At 40.5% G+C, this 16,827-nt stretch overlaps 1 protein-coding gene across 1 annotated transcript in view; it reads right to left on the minus strand.

Annotated features, from left to right (window-relative positions):
• Positions 1 to 407: 407 nt before the first annotated feature.
• LOC145395273 (synaptic vesicle glycoprotein 2B-like) overlaps positions 408 to 16,827 on the minus strand; it is a 56,097-nt gene continuing 39,677 nt past the window's right edge. Inside the window, exons 6-8 of the mRNA XM_080268953.1 lie at positions 5,991 to 6,166; positions 1,816 to 1,894; positions 408 to 497 (exon numbers count right to left, since the gene is read on the minus strand). Coding sequence (XP_080125079.1) covers positions 408 to 497; positions 1,816 to 1,894; positions 5,991 to 6,166 — 345 coding nt within the window. The remainder of the gene's footprint in view (positions 498 to 1,815; positions 1,895 to 5,990; positions 6,167 to 16,827) is intronic.

Consider the following 16,827-nt stretch of genomic DNA (forward strand, 5'->3'; position numbering starts at 1 on the left):
AAATCTTTGACTTCAGTAGTGTTGGCCCATTTACTGAAAACCAGGTTAATAAAAGGCAATTTTGTCAAGTGTATGTACTTACTCCACAGAGACTAAGAAGACGCTCTGCATTATATTATGTTGGATAATGCTGAACATTACAAGGCACATAATACAGGCAGGTGTTCATGAAATTAATGCTAAGTATGTCAAAAACGTCAACAACATTTTGAGCAGAACATAAAAAAATGTTTATTAGTCTGCTTTTGTTGTTAACGTTATTTACTGCATCACAGTACAGTAGGTATCACTCTGTCAACTCTATCGCTGTTAGAAATTCATCTCCTGTGGTGAAACTCTGGTCGCTAGAGTCACAGTCTAACAATTTTAAGTTTATGAGATTTTCGGAATCCGGTAGGAGAGAAATATCAAATTTTCTTATTTCTGAGCCATGGGGACTTAGTACACTCATCAGAGCCTTCCCAGTCAGTGCCAGTATCTGCTCTGAAGCCGTCCCACTGTACCACAACTGAATAGAGTTTTGTGTAGATTAAACTTTCACCTTGACATAACTCATCATAGCAGAAGCATACCCTGCAATAAGAACATGACGCCCGAAGTGTGCTTCAGCCTCACCAGTATTATACATTAATTTTATCAATCGGAGTAGCCTCGTCAACAGAAGATGCTAAAAAGGCAGCAATTGCTGCAGCAAACTCGCAGAGATTGACAATATTGTTACAGCCAGGTCAGTAATATATGTAACTGTTGTTACTGACCTCGACATAGTTAGGTCGCCTCACGTCAGAGGGCGCAACTATACCGATCCCAACCCCCCGTTACCCCAACACTAATGACAACAAAGATCTCCGAGAAGCTTAGGACGTTCCAAGGCTGCATCTGAAGTACAGTACCTTCCGAAGCTCAAACCCATGAGTTGAACTTCGGGCTCGCGTTTCCGGCAAGGAGCTAGAAGTACCCCACGAAGGATTTGAAACAGCCATTTCATTGCATTTACAGTAGAAAGTTACTTTTTCAAACAAGGCAAAGAACTCACCTACCATGGGTTTCTTGTTTTATCTGTGGCCTGCCCTAGCAGTGTTCTTGCCTCACGTAAATCTTGGTCAGACAGAGATTATATTTCGGTCCTACCATTCGTTAACACTATTGTTACCCTGCTTCACAATTGTCAACAGTACGTTACAGTCTATGCTGTTTATCCTTAAAATGTGCTAATGCTAAATTAGCTGAAAAAATGGTAAACCGGTACTCAGTGGAAAGCGTATTTAGAAGCACATTAGGAAAAAGTTTATAGCTCAAAGCAAAGGCACTGTTACCTGGAAGACTTCATGGACAAAACAGAAAAAAATAAATCTGGGGACAATTAATATACCTATATTATGTAGTCTGATAATCTTTTGGTAGAACACTCAAATCAAGGGTGACAATAGTGCATCGATTCGAACCGTCAGAAGTAAGTGAAGACTTGTGTCACGCAGAATACTACTTAGACTCACAGGTCGATTCTTATACCTACATCAAACGAGCTAAAGCAACCTAGTACGACCTCCAAACGGAATATTTGGGACTAGTTGTTCTACCGACTTAGCCACGAAGTACGAACACAGCTGGCAAGATAAACAGTTACAGATGATGTTAACCCTACTGTGAATAGCAAAAAAAAATAATAGCGAAAGAAGAGCCTATTTAAAAATACCGTGGAAAATTTACATACGAACGTTAGGGATGAAGTCTAATTGTGAGTTAAACAGCTGAAGATTTTGAGAGAGAAAGCAATGCTGAAAGAAGAATAGAAAACTTTAGTGCTCATCTTACCTTAGCATCGGGGTGGTCATTATAGTACTGTATCAGCCGATTGAACAGCTCGGGGAGCCACATCAACAGACCATACACCCTGTAACATAAATATCAAATATTGTACCATTCGTCCACTCCTGTGTAGCTTTGTCACATAATACAACCAACTGTGAGACCGTCATCATAAAAACAAATACTTTGCACTTAAACACGTCACTAGAAAGGCAGACTAGCCATAAGCTTTTGCGTCTGGAAGAAGTTTGTGTGTGTGTGTGTGTGTGTGTGTGTGTGTGTGTGTGTGTGTGTGTGTGTGTTTGTGTGTGTACTGTCAGGTCTATCCCACAGGTGTAGTATGAACAGTTCAGCTAGATATATCACAAAGCTGATGGCTTATGCTTATAAGGTGAAATATTTATTGGCTTCACTGTTGAGTGAGTTAGATGCAGTCCATTACGCTGATCACTTAACTGGTAAATTTTCTGCCAATGGTCGTGTTTCTCCTCGGTTGGAGCTACGACTGTGACGAGAATGAAGATGGCGACTCTCCTTCCTGGTTCTAGATCCTCTGCAGCTTATCGATTTGTGTAAGGTTCACTGCATGATTTAACTTTTCCCGCTTAGGAAAACTAATAGCCATATATAACATTTCTTTTGACAGACACATATCAGGTACGTACTTGTCGAGTAAGAAGTGCATGTGAGAATCGAAGTGTGGTATTAGTTACGTCTGGCTCAAAGTGGTCAGTCGATCATAAAGTATCGAAGCACCTTCCTCGTGAAACAATCTGACACCACAACCAACGGATACTGCAAAGTGCCTGTTGACCCTTCATATATCATTGGCTATTCATGTATCCCAGCTTCATATATCATTTACTATACTGGACTTGTTTTCATCTGAGGGAACTAGGTCACTCTCACAACTTGAATACTGAGTCATGGTTGAAAGAAATCTGATGAGTCTGTTATGAGGTACGAATGGGTCACCTCGGTTACGAGTCAAAATTAACCTCCTATCTTACTACATTTGGCCAGGAACTGAGCTGAAAGAGGTTAGGGAGCTTTGTCACGCGAGATTAAACAGACTAAAGTAACATTTTCTATATAGCACATAGCAGTATCGTTATTTTATGCAGATTCAAATGAAAAAATATTCTTGCGACATCTCGAGCTGTTTTCCTGTTCTAATCAATGGACCAGAGATACTTTTTTTTTTTTTTATGCCAGGAAGAAGGAACCAAAGGCCAGGGGCCTGCGCATTACTCTCTCCAGGAAAAAAAACTAAAACAAGATAACAGAGAGCCAAATTCAAGATCCAGTCATTTCGACATGCCTGGACGCACTGTGTTTGAAAGACTGGAGATCGTAGGTAGTAGGAAAAACAGAGAAAGATAGTTCCAAAGTTGACCTGTTGCATACATGAAGGATTGGGGGTAGCGGTTAACTCTACCATTAGAGAGTGGGACTAAAAAAGGTTGAGAGTTTGTTGCTAGACGGGAGCTACGTGCCCGTCGTAGTGGTGGAGGGATGCAAGCAGACAGTTCAGAGGAGCAGTGACCAATGAAGAGCCGTAGGAAAAGAGATAAAAAGGCAAAAGTGCAACGACGAGACAGAGATTTAAGGGAGCCAGTAAGAGGAGGAGAGTTAATGAGACGAAAAGCCTTTGACTCCACCCTGTTGAGAAGAGCTGTGTGTGGGGAGCCTCCCCACATATGACAGTTGTACTCTATACAGGGGCGAATAAAACTCGAGTATAAGGTCAACAACTGTGCAGGGGTAAAGAAGGCACGGAGTCGGCATAGCACATCCAATGTCTTGGATGCAGACTTTTCAAGAAAGGTAATATAATATGTCTTTTCCAAGAAAAATCCCGAGAGAATGAAACCCCAAGTATGTTTAAAGATGATGCAGTATTGAGCAGGATATTGTTAAAAATTAGAGGGTACTTCAGTGGAAGATTTTGTCGGGTTGATAGAGGAAAGAACTGAGTTTTCGATGCATTAAAAACATGATTACTTTCACCCCAATCAGAGATATGAGACAAGTCAGACATTAGGTGTGCCATAGCTTAATCCCTTGTTTGTTGAAGTAACTGCTGAGATGGATGCTGCGAGAAACGAATGGAAAGGTGAAGGGTAAAGTCATCAGTGTATGAGTGGATAGGGTTAGATGTACACTTTTGAAGGTCACTGATGAACAGAAGGAAGAGAGCTGGTGATAGGTCTGAGCCATGAGGAACACCACTATTTATTGCTCTAGGAGAAAGCAATGGCCGTCTACAACAGCAGCTACAGAACAACCAGAAAGGAAGCGAGAAACGGAGGTACAGATAGAAGGATAGAAACATTAAAAAGGCAGTTTGGAAATTAAAGATTTATGCTAGACTCGATCGAAAGCCTTTGAGATGTCAAGTCCAATGGGAATACTTTCGCCAAAGTCCTGAAAAGAGGATGACCAGCAATCTGAAAGGTATGTGGGAAGATGGTCAGTGGGGCGCCCATGGCGAAACCTTTACTGATGATCGGAAAGAAGGTCGTGATAGATTATTATTATTATTTTTTTTTTTTAAGAGTAGATTAAAAACTTTTGATATACAGGAAGTTAAAGCAACTGGGCGACAGTTAGAGGGCTGGGAATGATCACCCTTCTATTGGACAGACTGAATGGGAGGACATTTCCAGCAAGAATGAAAGGTACAAGTTGTCAGACAAAGGCAACAGAGTTTACCTACTCAGGGTGTAAGCACAGAAGCACAGATCTTGAAGACAACACGAGGGACCCCATCAGCCAGATATGCCTTGTTAGTATTGAGGCCAGTGACGGCAGAAAATACACCAGCTGAAGAAATTTTATTGTCAGCCATGAGGAAGCCAGAGGGGGGAAGTGATGGAAGAACAGCACCAGACTCGTCTAAGCTGGACTTTGAGAAGTCTGAGTGAAGAGTTTTGTTTTATCAGCAGAAGAAACAGCTACAGAACCATCAGAGTGGAAAAGAGCTGGAAAGGATGATGAGGTAAATTTGTTAGAAATGTTTCTGACAAGGTACCAGAAGGAGTGGGAAGAATTTGAGTTGGAGAGTTCAAAGCATTTAGTATGAATGAAATTATTTTTTAGAAGAGCGAAGAACAGACTTAACACGATTCTGGGCAGAAACATAAAAGGAACGAGATTTAAGGGTGAATTGGCTCAGGTATAAACCTTTTGTAGGCCTTCTTGTTGTGGACAGCAGTATAACAAGAGTGATTAAACCAAGTTTTTTTTTTTTTTTTTTTTTTTTTTTTTTTTTTTTTAGTCACAGGATAATGAAAGGAATGTATGATTCCATGCCTGATAGAATAACCTCTGTAATGCACAAGGCAGACTCAGATGGCTCTCAGCCATGGAAGCAATAATCATTCCAGGAAAAGTAAAAGATGTATTGTCTGAGAGCCTCCCAATCAACAGCTCCAAAGTGTCACAACCACCGCTTCTTGGGAGGGTCCACAGGCCTTAGTGGAGTGATGGAAGAGGTTAAGGTGATAAGGTTGTGATTGGAGGAGCCCAAAGGAGAGAAAAGATTAACAGCATAAGCAGAAGGATTAGTTGTAAGGAAGAGGTCAAGCATGTTGGAACTCTCTCCAAGACAGTCAGGGATATGGGGTAGGGTGCTGTACAAATTGCTCTAGGCCATTAAGGATAGGCAAGATGTAGGCTTGTTTGCCAGGTGGATCAGTGAAAGGAGAGGAGAGCCAAAGGTGGTGGTGAACAGTGAATGCACCTGGAATGGAGGTTTCGGAGAGAGACTCTGACAGGATGTGTTCCATATTGGAGGTAAAGATAGTCAAAGAATTTTTCATAGTAGAGTTAGGATATAAGTAAACAGCACAGCTCTCCCTACCATCAGCTTTCCATCCACCTTGGGAGTACCGCCCTTTTTGACTGGTCCTACAGTTTACTCCCCAGCTGAATAAAAAAATAAAATGATATATAATTACCAGTCTCATATTAACCCCTATAATTGACCATAAAAGTGATGTACTGACGAGAGTATTGGATACATACAATATATTGCTGTACTAAGTATAAACAACTCTTAATTTGTTTGCTGATAAAAACATGAGAATAAATTGATTGAATATCCAAATTCAGCTGAAATATGGATAGATGTAGCCCTCAACAGAAAATCAGTATCAATACCTCCATCTACAACGTACCCAAACATCGCAGTGATGCTGATGACGTTCATAATGATGGTGAGACGAGCAAGAGAGTGGCTAAAGAGTCCCTTCGTCTGCTGCCAGGTTGACAAGAAGATTGAGAAGAACGTTTCCCAGCAGTTCCCTTTATTGTTCACGTGTGTTTTCAAACCACTATTGTTGACTGTTTTTACCTTGAAGAAATAACAGGGATGAAAATCAGCAGATTATAAAGAATGTCACCAAAATGACGTAATCATACATGTTAGTAAAATATTATACGATTTCCGAAGACTGACCTAAACACTTTCAAAGCACTACTGTAGGTCATTTTACTCTCATATTAGAGAAAACATGGCTTTGAGAATTAAATATTTTTTATGAGAACAAAGAGAGAATAGTTCAGACAGAAACTGAATAAATAACATTAACTCATAATGCACAGTATAGTAATGAAAGATGATTTATACCACAAAAAAAAAGCAGTTTCCTTAAAATCAGTTTCCTTCCAGGATCCTATGCCTTTTCTACGTTAATCAGTCAGCGACTGATATTTTGTCATTTTTATTAATGCGAGGAAGAAGGAACCAAGGGCTGAGTCAGCAAAAGGTCCCTTCTAAGAAAAAAAAAAAAAAGATACAAAAGAGAGCCAAATTCAAGATCCATTAATTTCGAGATGCCTGGACACACTGCGTTTGATAGACTGGAGATCACAGGAAGTAGGAAATACAGACAAAGAGAGACAGTTCCAGAGTTGACCTGTTGCACAAATGACGGACTGGGAGTAACGGTTAACTCTTGCATTAGAGAGTTGGACAAAAAAGGGATGAGAATTTGTTATTAGACGGGTGCTATGCACCCGTCGTAGAGGTGGCGGGATGCAAGCAGACAATTCAAAGGAGCAGTGACCATTAAAAGCAGCAACAGAAAAGTGATAAAGAGGTAACAGTGCGGCGAAGAGACAGAGGTTGAAGGAAGCCAGTAAGAGGAAGCGAGTTGACGAGACGAATAGCCTTTGACTCCACCCTATTGAAAAGAGCTGTATGTGGGGAGCGTCCCCACACATGAGAGTTGTACTCTACACAGGGGCGAATAAAACTCGTGTAAAAAGTCAACAACTGTGGAGGGGTTAAGAAGACACCTAGTCGACTTAGCACACCTAATCTCTTGGAAGCAGATTTTACAAGTGATGCAATATGATCTTTCCAAGATAAGTCCCGTGTGAATGAAACCCCAAGCATGTTCAAGGATGATGCAAGATTGAGCTGGATATTATTAAACATTTGTGGGTACTCCTCTGGAAGATTTTGGTGGGTTCATAGGTGTAAAAACTGAGTCTTTGATGCATTAAAAACAAGATTATTTTTAACCCAGTCAGAGATACGAGCCAAGTCAGACATTAGGTGTGCCATGGCCTCATCCCTTGTTTGTTGGAGTAATTGATGTGATGGACGTTGTGGAAACCAAATGGAAAAGTGAAGAGTGGAATCATCAGCGTACGAGTGGACAGGATTAGATGTACAGCTTAGAAGATCATTGATGAGTAAAAGGAAGAGAGTTGGTGATAGGACAGAGCTCTGAGGAACACCACTGTTGATAGATCTACGAGAAGAACGATGGCCGTCTACGACAGCAGCGATAGAACGACCAGAAAGGAAGCTATAGATGAAGGCACAGATGGAAGGATAGAAACCATAGGAGGACAGTTTGGAAATTAAAGATTTAGGCTAGACTCGATCGAAAGCCTTTGAGAATGTCAAGTGCAATGGCAAAGCTTTCGCCAAAATCCCGAAAGAAGGATAACCAGGAGTTTGAAAGGTAGGTTAGCAGATCACCAATGGAGTGCCCCTGATGGAGCCCATACTGACGATCAGAAAGAAGGTTGTGATAGGAGAGATGCGAGTGCCCCTGATGGAGCCCATACTGACGATCAGAAAGAAGGTTGTGATAGGAGAGATGCCTTAAAATTTTAATGTTCAGAACAGACTCGAAAATTTTGAGACACAGGATGTTAAAGCAATTAGATGATAGTTAGAGGGTTGAGAATGGTCACCCTTTTTTGGGACTGGCTGAATGAGAGCAAACTTCCAGCAAGATGGAAAGGTACAAGTTAAAAGACAAAGGCAAAAGAGTTTACCTAGGCAGGGTGTAAGCACAGAAGCACATTTCTTGAGGACAACAGGAGGGACTCCATCAGGTCCATATGCCTTGTTAGTATTGAGGTCAGTGATGGCAGAAAGTACATCAGCTGATGAAATTTTAATGTCAGCCATGAGGAAGTCAGAGGGGGAAAGTGATGGAGGAACAACACTGGAATCGTCTAAGGTGGAATTGGAGGAGAATGTCCGAGTGAAGAGATCTGCTTTTTCAGTAGAAGAAACAGCTACAGAGCCATCAGAGTAGATAAGAGGAGGGAAGGATGATGAGGTAAAGTTGTTAGAAAGTTTTTTGAAAGGTGCCAGAAGGAGAGGGAAGAATTTAAGTTGGGGAGTTGAGAGCATTTAGTACGGATTAAATTATTTTTAGCAGAGCGAAGAACAGACTTAGCACAATTCCAGGCAGAAACATAAAAAATATGTGATTCAGGGTTGGGTTGGCTCCCGTACCCTTTATAGGCCCTCTCCTTGTTGCGGACAGCATTAGAACAAGCGTGATTAAACCAAGGCTTTCTTGCATTAGTCAAAGGATATGAGAAAGGAATGTATGCTTCCATGACAGAGAAAATAACCTCCGTAAAGCGCAAGGCACACTCAGATGGCTCCCGTTCATGGAAGCGATAATCATTCCAGGGAAAATCAAGGAAGTACTGCCTGAGCGCCTCCCAATCCGCAGCTCCAAAGTCCCACAGATGACGTTTCTTTGTAGGGTCCTCAGGCCGTACCGGAGCGATAAGACAGGATAAGGTAATAAGGTTATGATCGGAGGAGCTCAATGGAGAGAAAAGATTAACAGTGTAAGCAGAAGGACTAGGTGTAAGAAAGAGATCAAGTATGTTGGAGTTCTCTCCAAGTGGGCAGGGGTAAGGGTAGGGTGGTCTCCTAGCTACTCTAGGTCATTGAGGATAGAAAAGATGTAGGCTTGTTCACTAGATGGATCAGTGAAAGGAGAGGAGAGCCAAAGATGGTGGTGAACAATGAAATCTCCTAGAATGGAGAATTGAGAGAAAGAAGAAATGGATAGAATGTGTTTCATCGTAGAAGTAAGATAGTCAAAGAATTTTAAATAGTCAGTAGAATTAGGAGAAGTAAACACCGGAGATATACTTAGTCAGAGAATGACAGGAGAGCCAAAGCCAGAGAGAGGAGGAATCAGAAGAATCAGGTTCAGGAACACGAGAGCAAGACAGGTCGTTGCATACATATACACAACATCCACCTTTGGCATTGAAATGCGTGTACAGTAGGAGGATACAGAAAAGGGTTGAGGCAACTGAGTCTCGGTAATGAAGAGAGGGTGAGGTTTAGAGGAGGAGAGCTGGTGTTCGACAGAGAGAAACTTAGAGGAAAGGCCGAGAATGTTGCAGAAATGAAGAAGTGAGTCAGCCAGTGGATCCAGGCAGCTCAAAGAGTCGTCACCGGGAGAGGAGCGGATGGTGGGGGCATTTATGATCCCCCCTCCCCGGGGTCTCCGAGGCATGGTATAGGTGTGGCATTTTCCTTTTTTTTTTTTTTTTTTTTTTAATGAAAAGGAAGTGTAGTGTGTACTGTGCATGTAGATGCCCAGCAAACATGGAATTATTGGGCCAATATCAGCTCATTTCGGATTAGTATCGGTACCGCCGTTTTGAGGCAAATCGCATGTGATCTGCTTTGGCTTAACACACAAAATACTCTTCCATTCCAACTCTGGCAAATAAGAATTGAAACAAAATATTGTTGTCAATATACCTGAATTGGGTCTATATAGTCAAGCTCTCATCACACCATTTCCAGCTGTTTGTTTAATGTTTGCCTATATATAAATTTAAAAATTTTTAAGTTAATTTAATTTTAGGTAGAGAACACTGAAACAAAAAAATGGTTAGTCGATTGATGACCTTAAATATTCTATTTTTACATGAAAATTACAATTTTATGGATTGTATTATAACTTTTCTAAATAACAATTGGTTATTTATTATTATCATTATTACTATTATTATTATTATTATTATTATTATTATTATTATCCGAAACAGTAAATTTGCACTGGATTTCCCCTTATTTTTCCGACTTTTCTTCCACCACCATCAGTACCAATGATGGCTATCTTCCTGATATTTGTAGGGCAACACTAAATTTGACTTGGCAAAACTCCGTGTTTTCTAAGTAGTTCAATAGATGCTTCGTTATTACTGTGGCAAAGTAAATATTGAGTTTGTGTAGTTTGTACTTCTTTCCCCCTTCCTATGCTAAAGCTGTCTTTTTTATTATTATTATTATTTCAAACTATTTGGCTCCTATACGGGTCTGGCAATCTGTCCAGCAGAATTATGTGTGCAATATATACCAGACATGCTTTAACAAAGGACCAAAAATTATAAACTGCAGATGTTTGAGACCCGCAAGACGTAAACAAACTTATCACTAACATTTCCCAAGCTGCAAAACCACCTTTAAATCACCTTGTACTGTGCTGAATATCACTATTCAACAAAAACATGAATGATGTTCAGCTCAGTTCAAGGTAATTCAAAGGTGCTCTCTCAACTTGTAAAAAGAGATGAAAACCGGATATGCAGTTTTACCTTTATTGGTCTGATACATAACCAGTGCTGGCTAACAGTTGGTTCTGTAATGGTTATGAATAGGTCTGATACAGCAGTACATATTTACATGAATCGACACGTACCCAGCAAACACTGAAATGACGGGCCAACACTGGCATATAGCGGAACTAAGGGAAAACGGCAGTCATGCACTGGACCGATTATTGGCCATAATATTCTGTTTATATCGGGCCAAGTGATGTAAAACTTCTGTTGGGCTGATATATAAATAAAACTTTTTTTCCGACACTGGGCTGAAACGGCAATCATACACTGGACCGATTCCTGGCAGTAATGGTTTTAAACACACACACACACACACACACACACACACACACACACACACACACACACACACACATATATATATATATATATATATATATATATATATATATATATATATATATATATATAGTTATGGAACAGAGAGAGATAATGAACACTTCAGGTGAGAATACTAAAATCCCTAATGTCCCGCAAAGTTCCAGGTTCAAAACAAAAGAGTTAGGTAAAATTACAAGTTAAAGTTTAATGCACAAACTAACAACTAAACATTCAGGACTCATAAGGATAATGTAATGGCAAAAACAGGTTAAACATATAGTTAACTGCAATAGCCTCTATTAACACGAATTTAGCAAAAACAAATTTATCTAAGTCAGCCCTGATAAATGAGAAAACCGGACAAAGCTCAGTTAAAGTAAGATATAATATTATTACAGATACAAAATATTACTAATACTGGCTGACATTAAAAACTCTACATGAATCACAAAAAACCTTACCAGGCCTACGAATTAACGCCTTAGGCCATACAGTACAAGAAAAATGGTAACAACACTTATACTCAAATTATACAGTAGCTAGATGGCTGGAGACTTCCTGAGCACTCACAAAAATAATAATACACTATACAGGGGAGGATAGAGATGTGAACAAAATGAGGAGTAGATCTAAGTGGCAATGAATGCAGAGACTGAGCTCATTATATAGGGGCCGGCAGAGCTTGATACAACTTGTAAGAAGGACGCGCAAATGAAGCCATAGGGGACAAAGAGTTGACAATCCTGCTCTGAACAACAGAAAGAATGACTTACTCTACTATAAGGGGGAGAAGGGGGGAGTGAGGTAGAACACGCAAGCCTGGTCACTATTGAAACCACGAGGCGAATCGTGATCAAACATGCAGCATACTGTACGTTAGAATTATACAAAGGATGATGAAATCATAGGCTATGTAACACCTCCCCACAAAGAAAAACAAATTTATAAAGGAAATTTCTTATTACTCTAAAACAATCTGTCTAAAGTCTAGATAAGCAATCTGCAATAACATTTTCTTTCCCCTTGACATGTTGCATGTCTAATGAATACTTCTGAAGAAGTAGACTCCATCTTGTCAATCTCTGACTTTTATCTTTAAACTTACTAAGGAATTTCAGTGGGTTATGATCAGTATAAATGACTATGGGGTCAAAACCAGAACACAAATAAAATGAAAGATGCTGTAAACCCAAAATCAAGGCGAAAAGCTCTTTCTCAATAGTGGAGTAGTTCTTTTGAGGTGGAGTGAACTTCTTACTGTAATAAGATACAGGGTGTTCAATACCCTGATCATTCTCTTGCAGCAAAACAGCCCCAGCTCCTGTATCACTTGCGTCAACAGCCATCTTAAAAGGCTTAGCAAAATTTGGAGTAGCGAGCACTGGCTGACTTAATAGGATAGCTTTAAGTTTACTGAAAGAGGATTCACAGTTATCGGTCCAGACAAATTTAACTCCCTTTTTCAGTAGGTTTGTAAGTGGTGATACAAGAATTGAAAAGTTAAGGACAAATCTTCCATAATAACATACCATTCCCAAAAATCTTTGTAGCTCTTTCCTACTTTTAGGTCTGGGAAAATCACTTATAACCTGAACCTTAGCTCCTGGAGGTGCAACGTGTCCATCATCAATTACATATTCAAGGTACTGAACTTTAGCATGACCAAACTCACACTTTGATAAATTAGCTACAAGATTAGCCTGAACCAAACGCTGAAGAAATTTACTGACATGGCTTAGGTGATCTTTCCAGTTGTCACTGAAGATTAATACATCATCAGTATAAACAACACACCCTGCCAAACCCTCTGTTACAACATTCATGAGCTTCTGAAAAGTGGCTGGTGCATTCTTCATACCATATGGCATTACAGAACATGCAAAAGTCTTTCCTAGTGTTACAAAACATGAGAGCTCCCTAACACGTTCAGTCATAGGTACTTGCCAGTATCCTTTTAACAAGTCAAACTTACTTATGTACCTAGCCTTTCCGATCTTGTCTATGCAATCTTCCACGCGAGGGAGAGGGTAAGTGTCTGTTTTGGTTATCTAATTAACACGTCTGTAGTCGATGCAAAGCCGCTGTGACCCACCTGGCTTAGGGACTAGAGTGACAGGAGAACTACACTCGCTCTGACAGGGCTCAATCATCATGTGGTCCAACAGGTAGCCAAGCTCCTTCTGGATGAGAGGAACTTTCACTGGGTTCACACGGTAAGGAGGCAGTTTAATTGGCTTTGCGTCTCCAACATCGACATCATGCATCAACACAGTGGTTCTTCCTGGAGTGGCACGGAACACTTGCGGGTACTCCTACAGTAATGCCGAAAACTCCTGCCTTTCCTCGGGAGCTAGATGAGAAAGCTTAGCCTGGAGATCATTCATGATATCAGGATTCTTCCCCAAACTATCACTCAGGCTCATACTGCATGGGAGAACTTCACTTGCAGACTCGGGTGGAACAGCTACAGTGCAAACTGGGTTATTTTCGTCCCGCCTGTGATATAAGTTTAGCATGTTGATGTGACAAAGTTGCTTGTTCTTTCTACGATCTGGCGTTGTGATGACATAGTTGACATCACTGAGTTTCTTCTCCACGAAATAAGGACCACTAAATTTGGCTTGAAGAGGTTGCCCATGCACCGGTAGCAGAATCAAAACCTGATCTCCTGGCTGAAAGTGGCGTAACCTGGACTTCTTATCATACCAAGTTTTCATCTTCTCCTGAGCAGCTCCTAAATTCTCTCTCGCCACCTGTAAAGCAGTGGACAGCCGTTCTTTGAACTTCATCACATACTCCAGCAGGCTGACGTCATCTTCCTCTGACAGCCAGCATTCCTTGAGTAACTTAAGGGGTCCTCTTACTTCACGGCCAAACAGTAGTTCAAAGGGTGAGAAGCCCAGTGATTCATTTGGAGATTCTCTTGCAGCAAATACAACGAATGGAAGACCTTTATCCCAGTCTTTCTGATGTTCCAAACAGTATTTCCTGAGCATCGATTTGAGTGTTTGATGATATCTCTCTAACGCTCCTTGGGTCTGGGGATGGTAAGCTGAAGACGTGATCTGGGTGATGCCCAACTCTTTCAGAGACTGCTTGAAAACATTTGACATGAAATTACTTCCCCGGTCTGACAGTACCTCCTTGGGCAGACCAAACTTGGTGAAGAACCCCAGCATTTCCTTAACCACGTTCTTTGCTGAGATATTTCTAAGTGGAATGGCTTCAGGATAACAAGTAGCCATATCAATCAGAGTCAACACATAAGAAAATCCTGAAGAAGTCTTAGGAAGAGGGCCCACAATATCCACCAACACACGGGTGAAAGGCGCCTCAAAAGGAGGAATGGAACTAGAGGTGCAATCTTTTCGGTCTGATTACACTTCCCCACAACTTGACAGGTGTGACAAGACTTACAATACCAGGAAACATCTTTGAAGATACCTGGCCAGTAGAAGTGTTTCAAAATGCGTGCCACAGTCTTCCTTACTCCAAGGTGTCCTGCCAAACTGGAATCATGAGCCACTCTAATGATATCCTGCCTACAAACACGAGGGATGACAACTTGATGTGCAACCTCCCATTCACAGTTGGCTGATGCTGCTGGGGGTCTCCACTTTCTCATAAGTACTCCTGACTTTATATAATAACAAGTAGAAGCACTAGCTGACTCTTCCTCACTGCAAGCAGAGTTAGCTAGACCTTTCAACTCAGGCTCAGCAACCTGCAACTCAACCAACTCTTGATGAGACAAATTATCAACACTACGGGGTACTGCCTCATCTGGTGAGTGGTCCAAATTAGCAAGAAAAGTGTCAGCTAGGATCACATCATCATCATCATTATCCTCTAAATCACCAGTAACTTTAGACTTAGCCCTAGTGACAGCACATGCAGAGAACACCTCAGGGACATCACAATCCTGGGTCGCAGTCACTGGTTCACTAGACAACTGAGGAGCTGGACACACTTGACTTCCACCAATATCATTTCCAAGTAAGAAAGTTACATCTGACATTGGGAGTGTCTCAACCAACCCCACCATAACGGAACCATTAACAAAACCAGACTCTAAATTCACTCTGCACAGAGGGACAGAGAAGTAATTATTCCCTACACCTTGTAAGATTACAGTTTCATCAGAGGAATTAACATTAGAACCTAGAACACTGGTCAGCATAAGGGATTGGCAAGCACCTGTATCACGATATATTTGAACTGATTTCCTGTCATTACTGTCCAGAGGACTGAAAAAACCATCAGACAGGAAATTAGCACATGAACTCTTGAGAGTGTCACCCACATTACTGCTCAAAAGAGGAGCTTCATTATGAGAATTTAATTTACCCCTCAAAGCAGGTTCAGTTAACTCGGTTAAAGAATTCTGGGAACTCTCAAGGGTGGACACTAGACCAATTGACTGAATATTTAAAGACTCCTTTTTGTTCACATCACGCTGTCTCCTGAAACATTTCTCCGTAGTATGACCAAGCTTACTACAATAAGTACATTTACTTTTCTGAAATCTAGAGGTGGAGCTGGTATTTACTTCCTGAGAAACATCATCTTTATTCTCTTTCCTGTTACCTGTACTCTGAGTAGAGGCAACGTACTTACTCTCAGCTTTCCTTTTTTCTTTAGAATATCTCTTGTGAGTGAGAACATATTCATCAGCTAAAACTGCAGCATCAGACAAATTATCTATTCTTTTCTCATCAAGATATTTATTAATATACCTTTTGAAGTCCTCCAGCAAAATCATCTGCTTAAATTTATCAAAATCAGAATTTACATTCTTAGAATTTAACCACTGCTCTAACGGATCTTCTTTGATTTTTGCATACTCAACATGGGATTGCTTATCTTGCTTATAAGTTGTCCTAAATTTTAGTCTATAGGCTTCAGGAACAAGCTCATAGGCCTAAATAATCAAGCTCTTAACTACATCATAATTATCAGATTGATCCTGAGGCAAAGATGCATAAGTTACTTGAGCTTTACCGGTGAGAACAGTCTGAAGGAGTACTGGCCAACACTTTTTGGGCCAATTAAAACCTGTAGCTACCCTCTCAAACAACTGAAAATACTTTGTTAAATCAGCTTCATTAAAAGGAGGGACAAGTTTAACATTTTTAACCACATCAAAATCATCAGAGCTAGATGATCCAGTTCCACTTTGTTTCATGCGATACTCATGGTCTGCCTGAATCCTAGCAATTTCAATTTGTGCCTGTGCCTCCTGAATACGAGCCTGAGACTCAGCCTCCTTAGCACGAGCCTCCTGCAGGGCTAGCTGTAACTTAGCTATTTCAATCTGCGTTTGCTCATCTGGAGGAGTTACATTAAACAAGCTTTTATTAATCATGTCAAGAATTTGATCTTTAGACTGATGAGAGCGAACAGCAATTCCCAATTGTTGAGCAACAAGCTTCAGTTCATTCTTTGTTGTTTTCTACATCACACACTGTTTGCACATTTGACAAAAAATCTTAGGCTTCATCAAGAGTAGTAATAGCAGACATCATGAATAAATCACAGTCACAAAATATCAAGCAATATCCTTAAGATAATATCCTGAATATCCTGATAAGATGTCGCCAAATTTATGTTACGGAACAGAGAGAGATAATGAACACTTCAGGTGAGAATACTAAAATCCCTACTGTCCCGCAAAGTTCCAGGTTCAAAGCAAAAAGAGTTAGGTAAAATTACAAGTTTAAGTTTAATGCACAAACTAACAACTAAACATTCAGGACTCATAAGGATAATGTAATGGCAAAA

The sequence above is a fragment of the Coenobita brevimanus genome, chromosome 30, assembly GCF_032717465.1.
Source record: "Coenobita brevimanus isolate Jiangsu-jjx chromosome 30, ASM3271746v2, whole genome shotgun sequence".
Taxonomy (NCBI): Eukaryota; Metazoa; Arthropoda; class Malacostraca; order Decapoda; family Coenobitidae; genus Coenobita; species Coenobita brevimanus.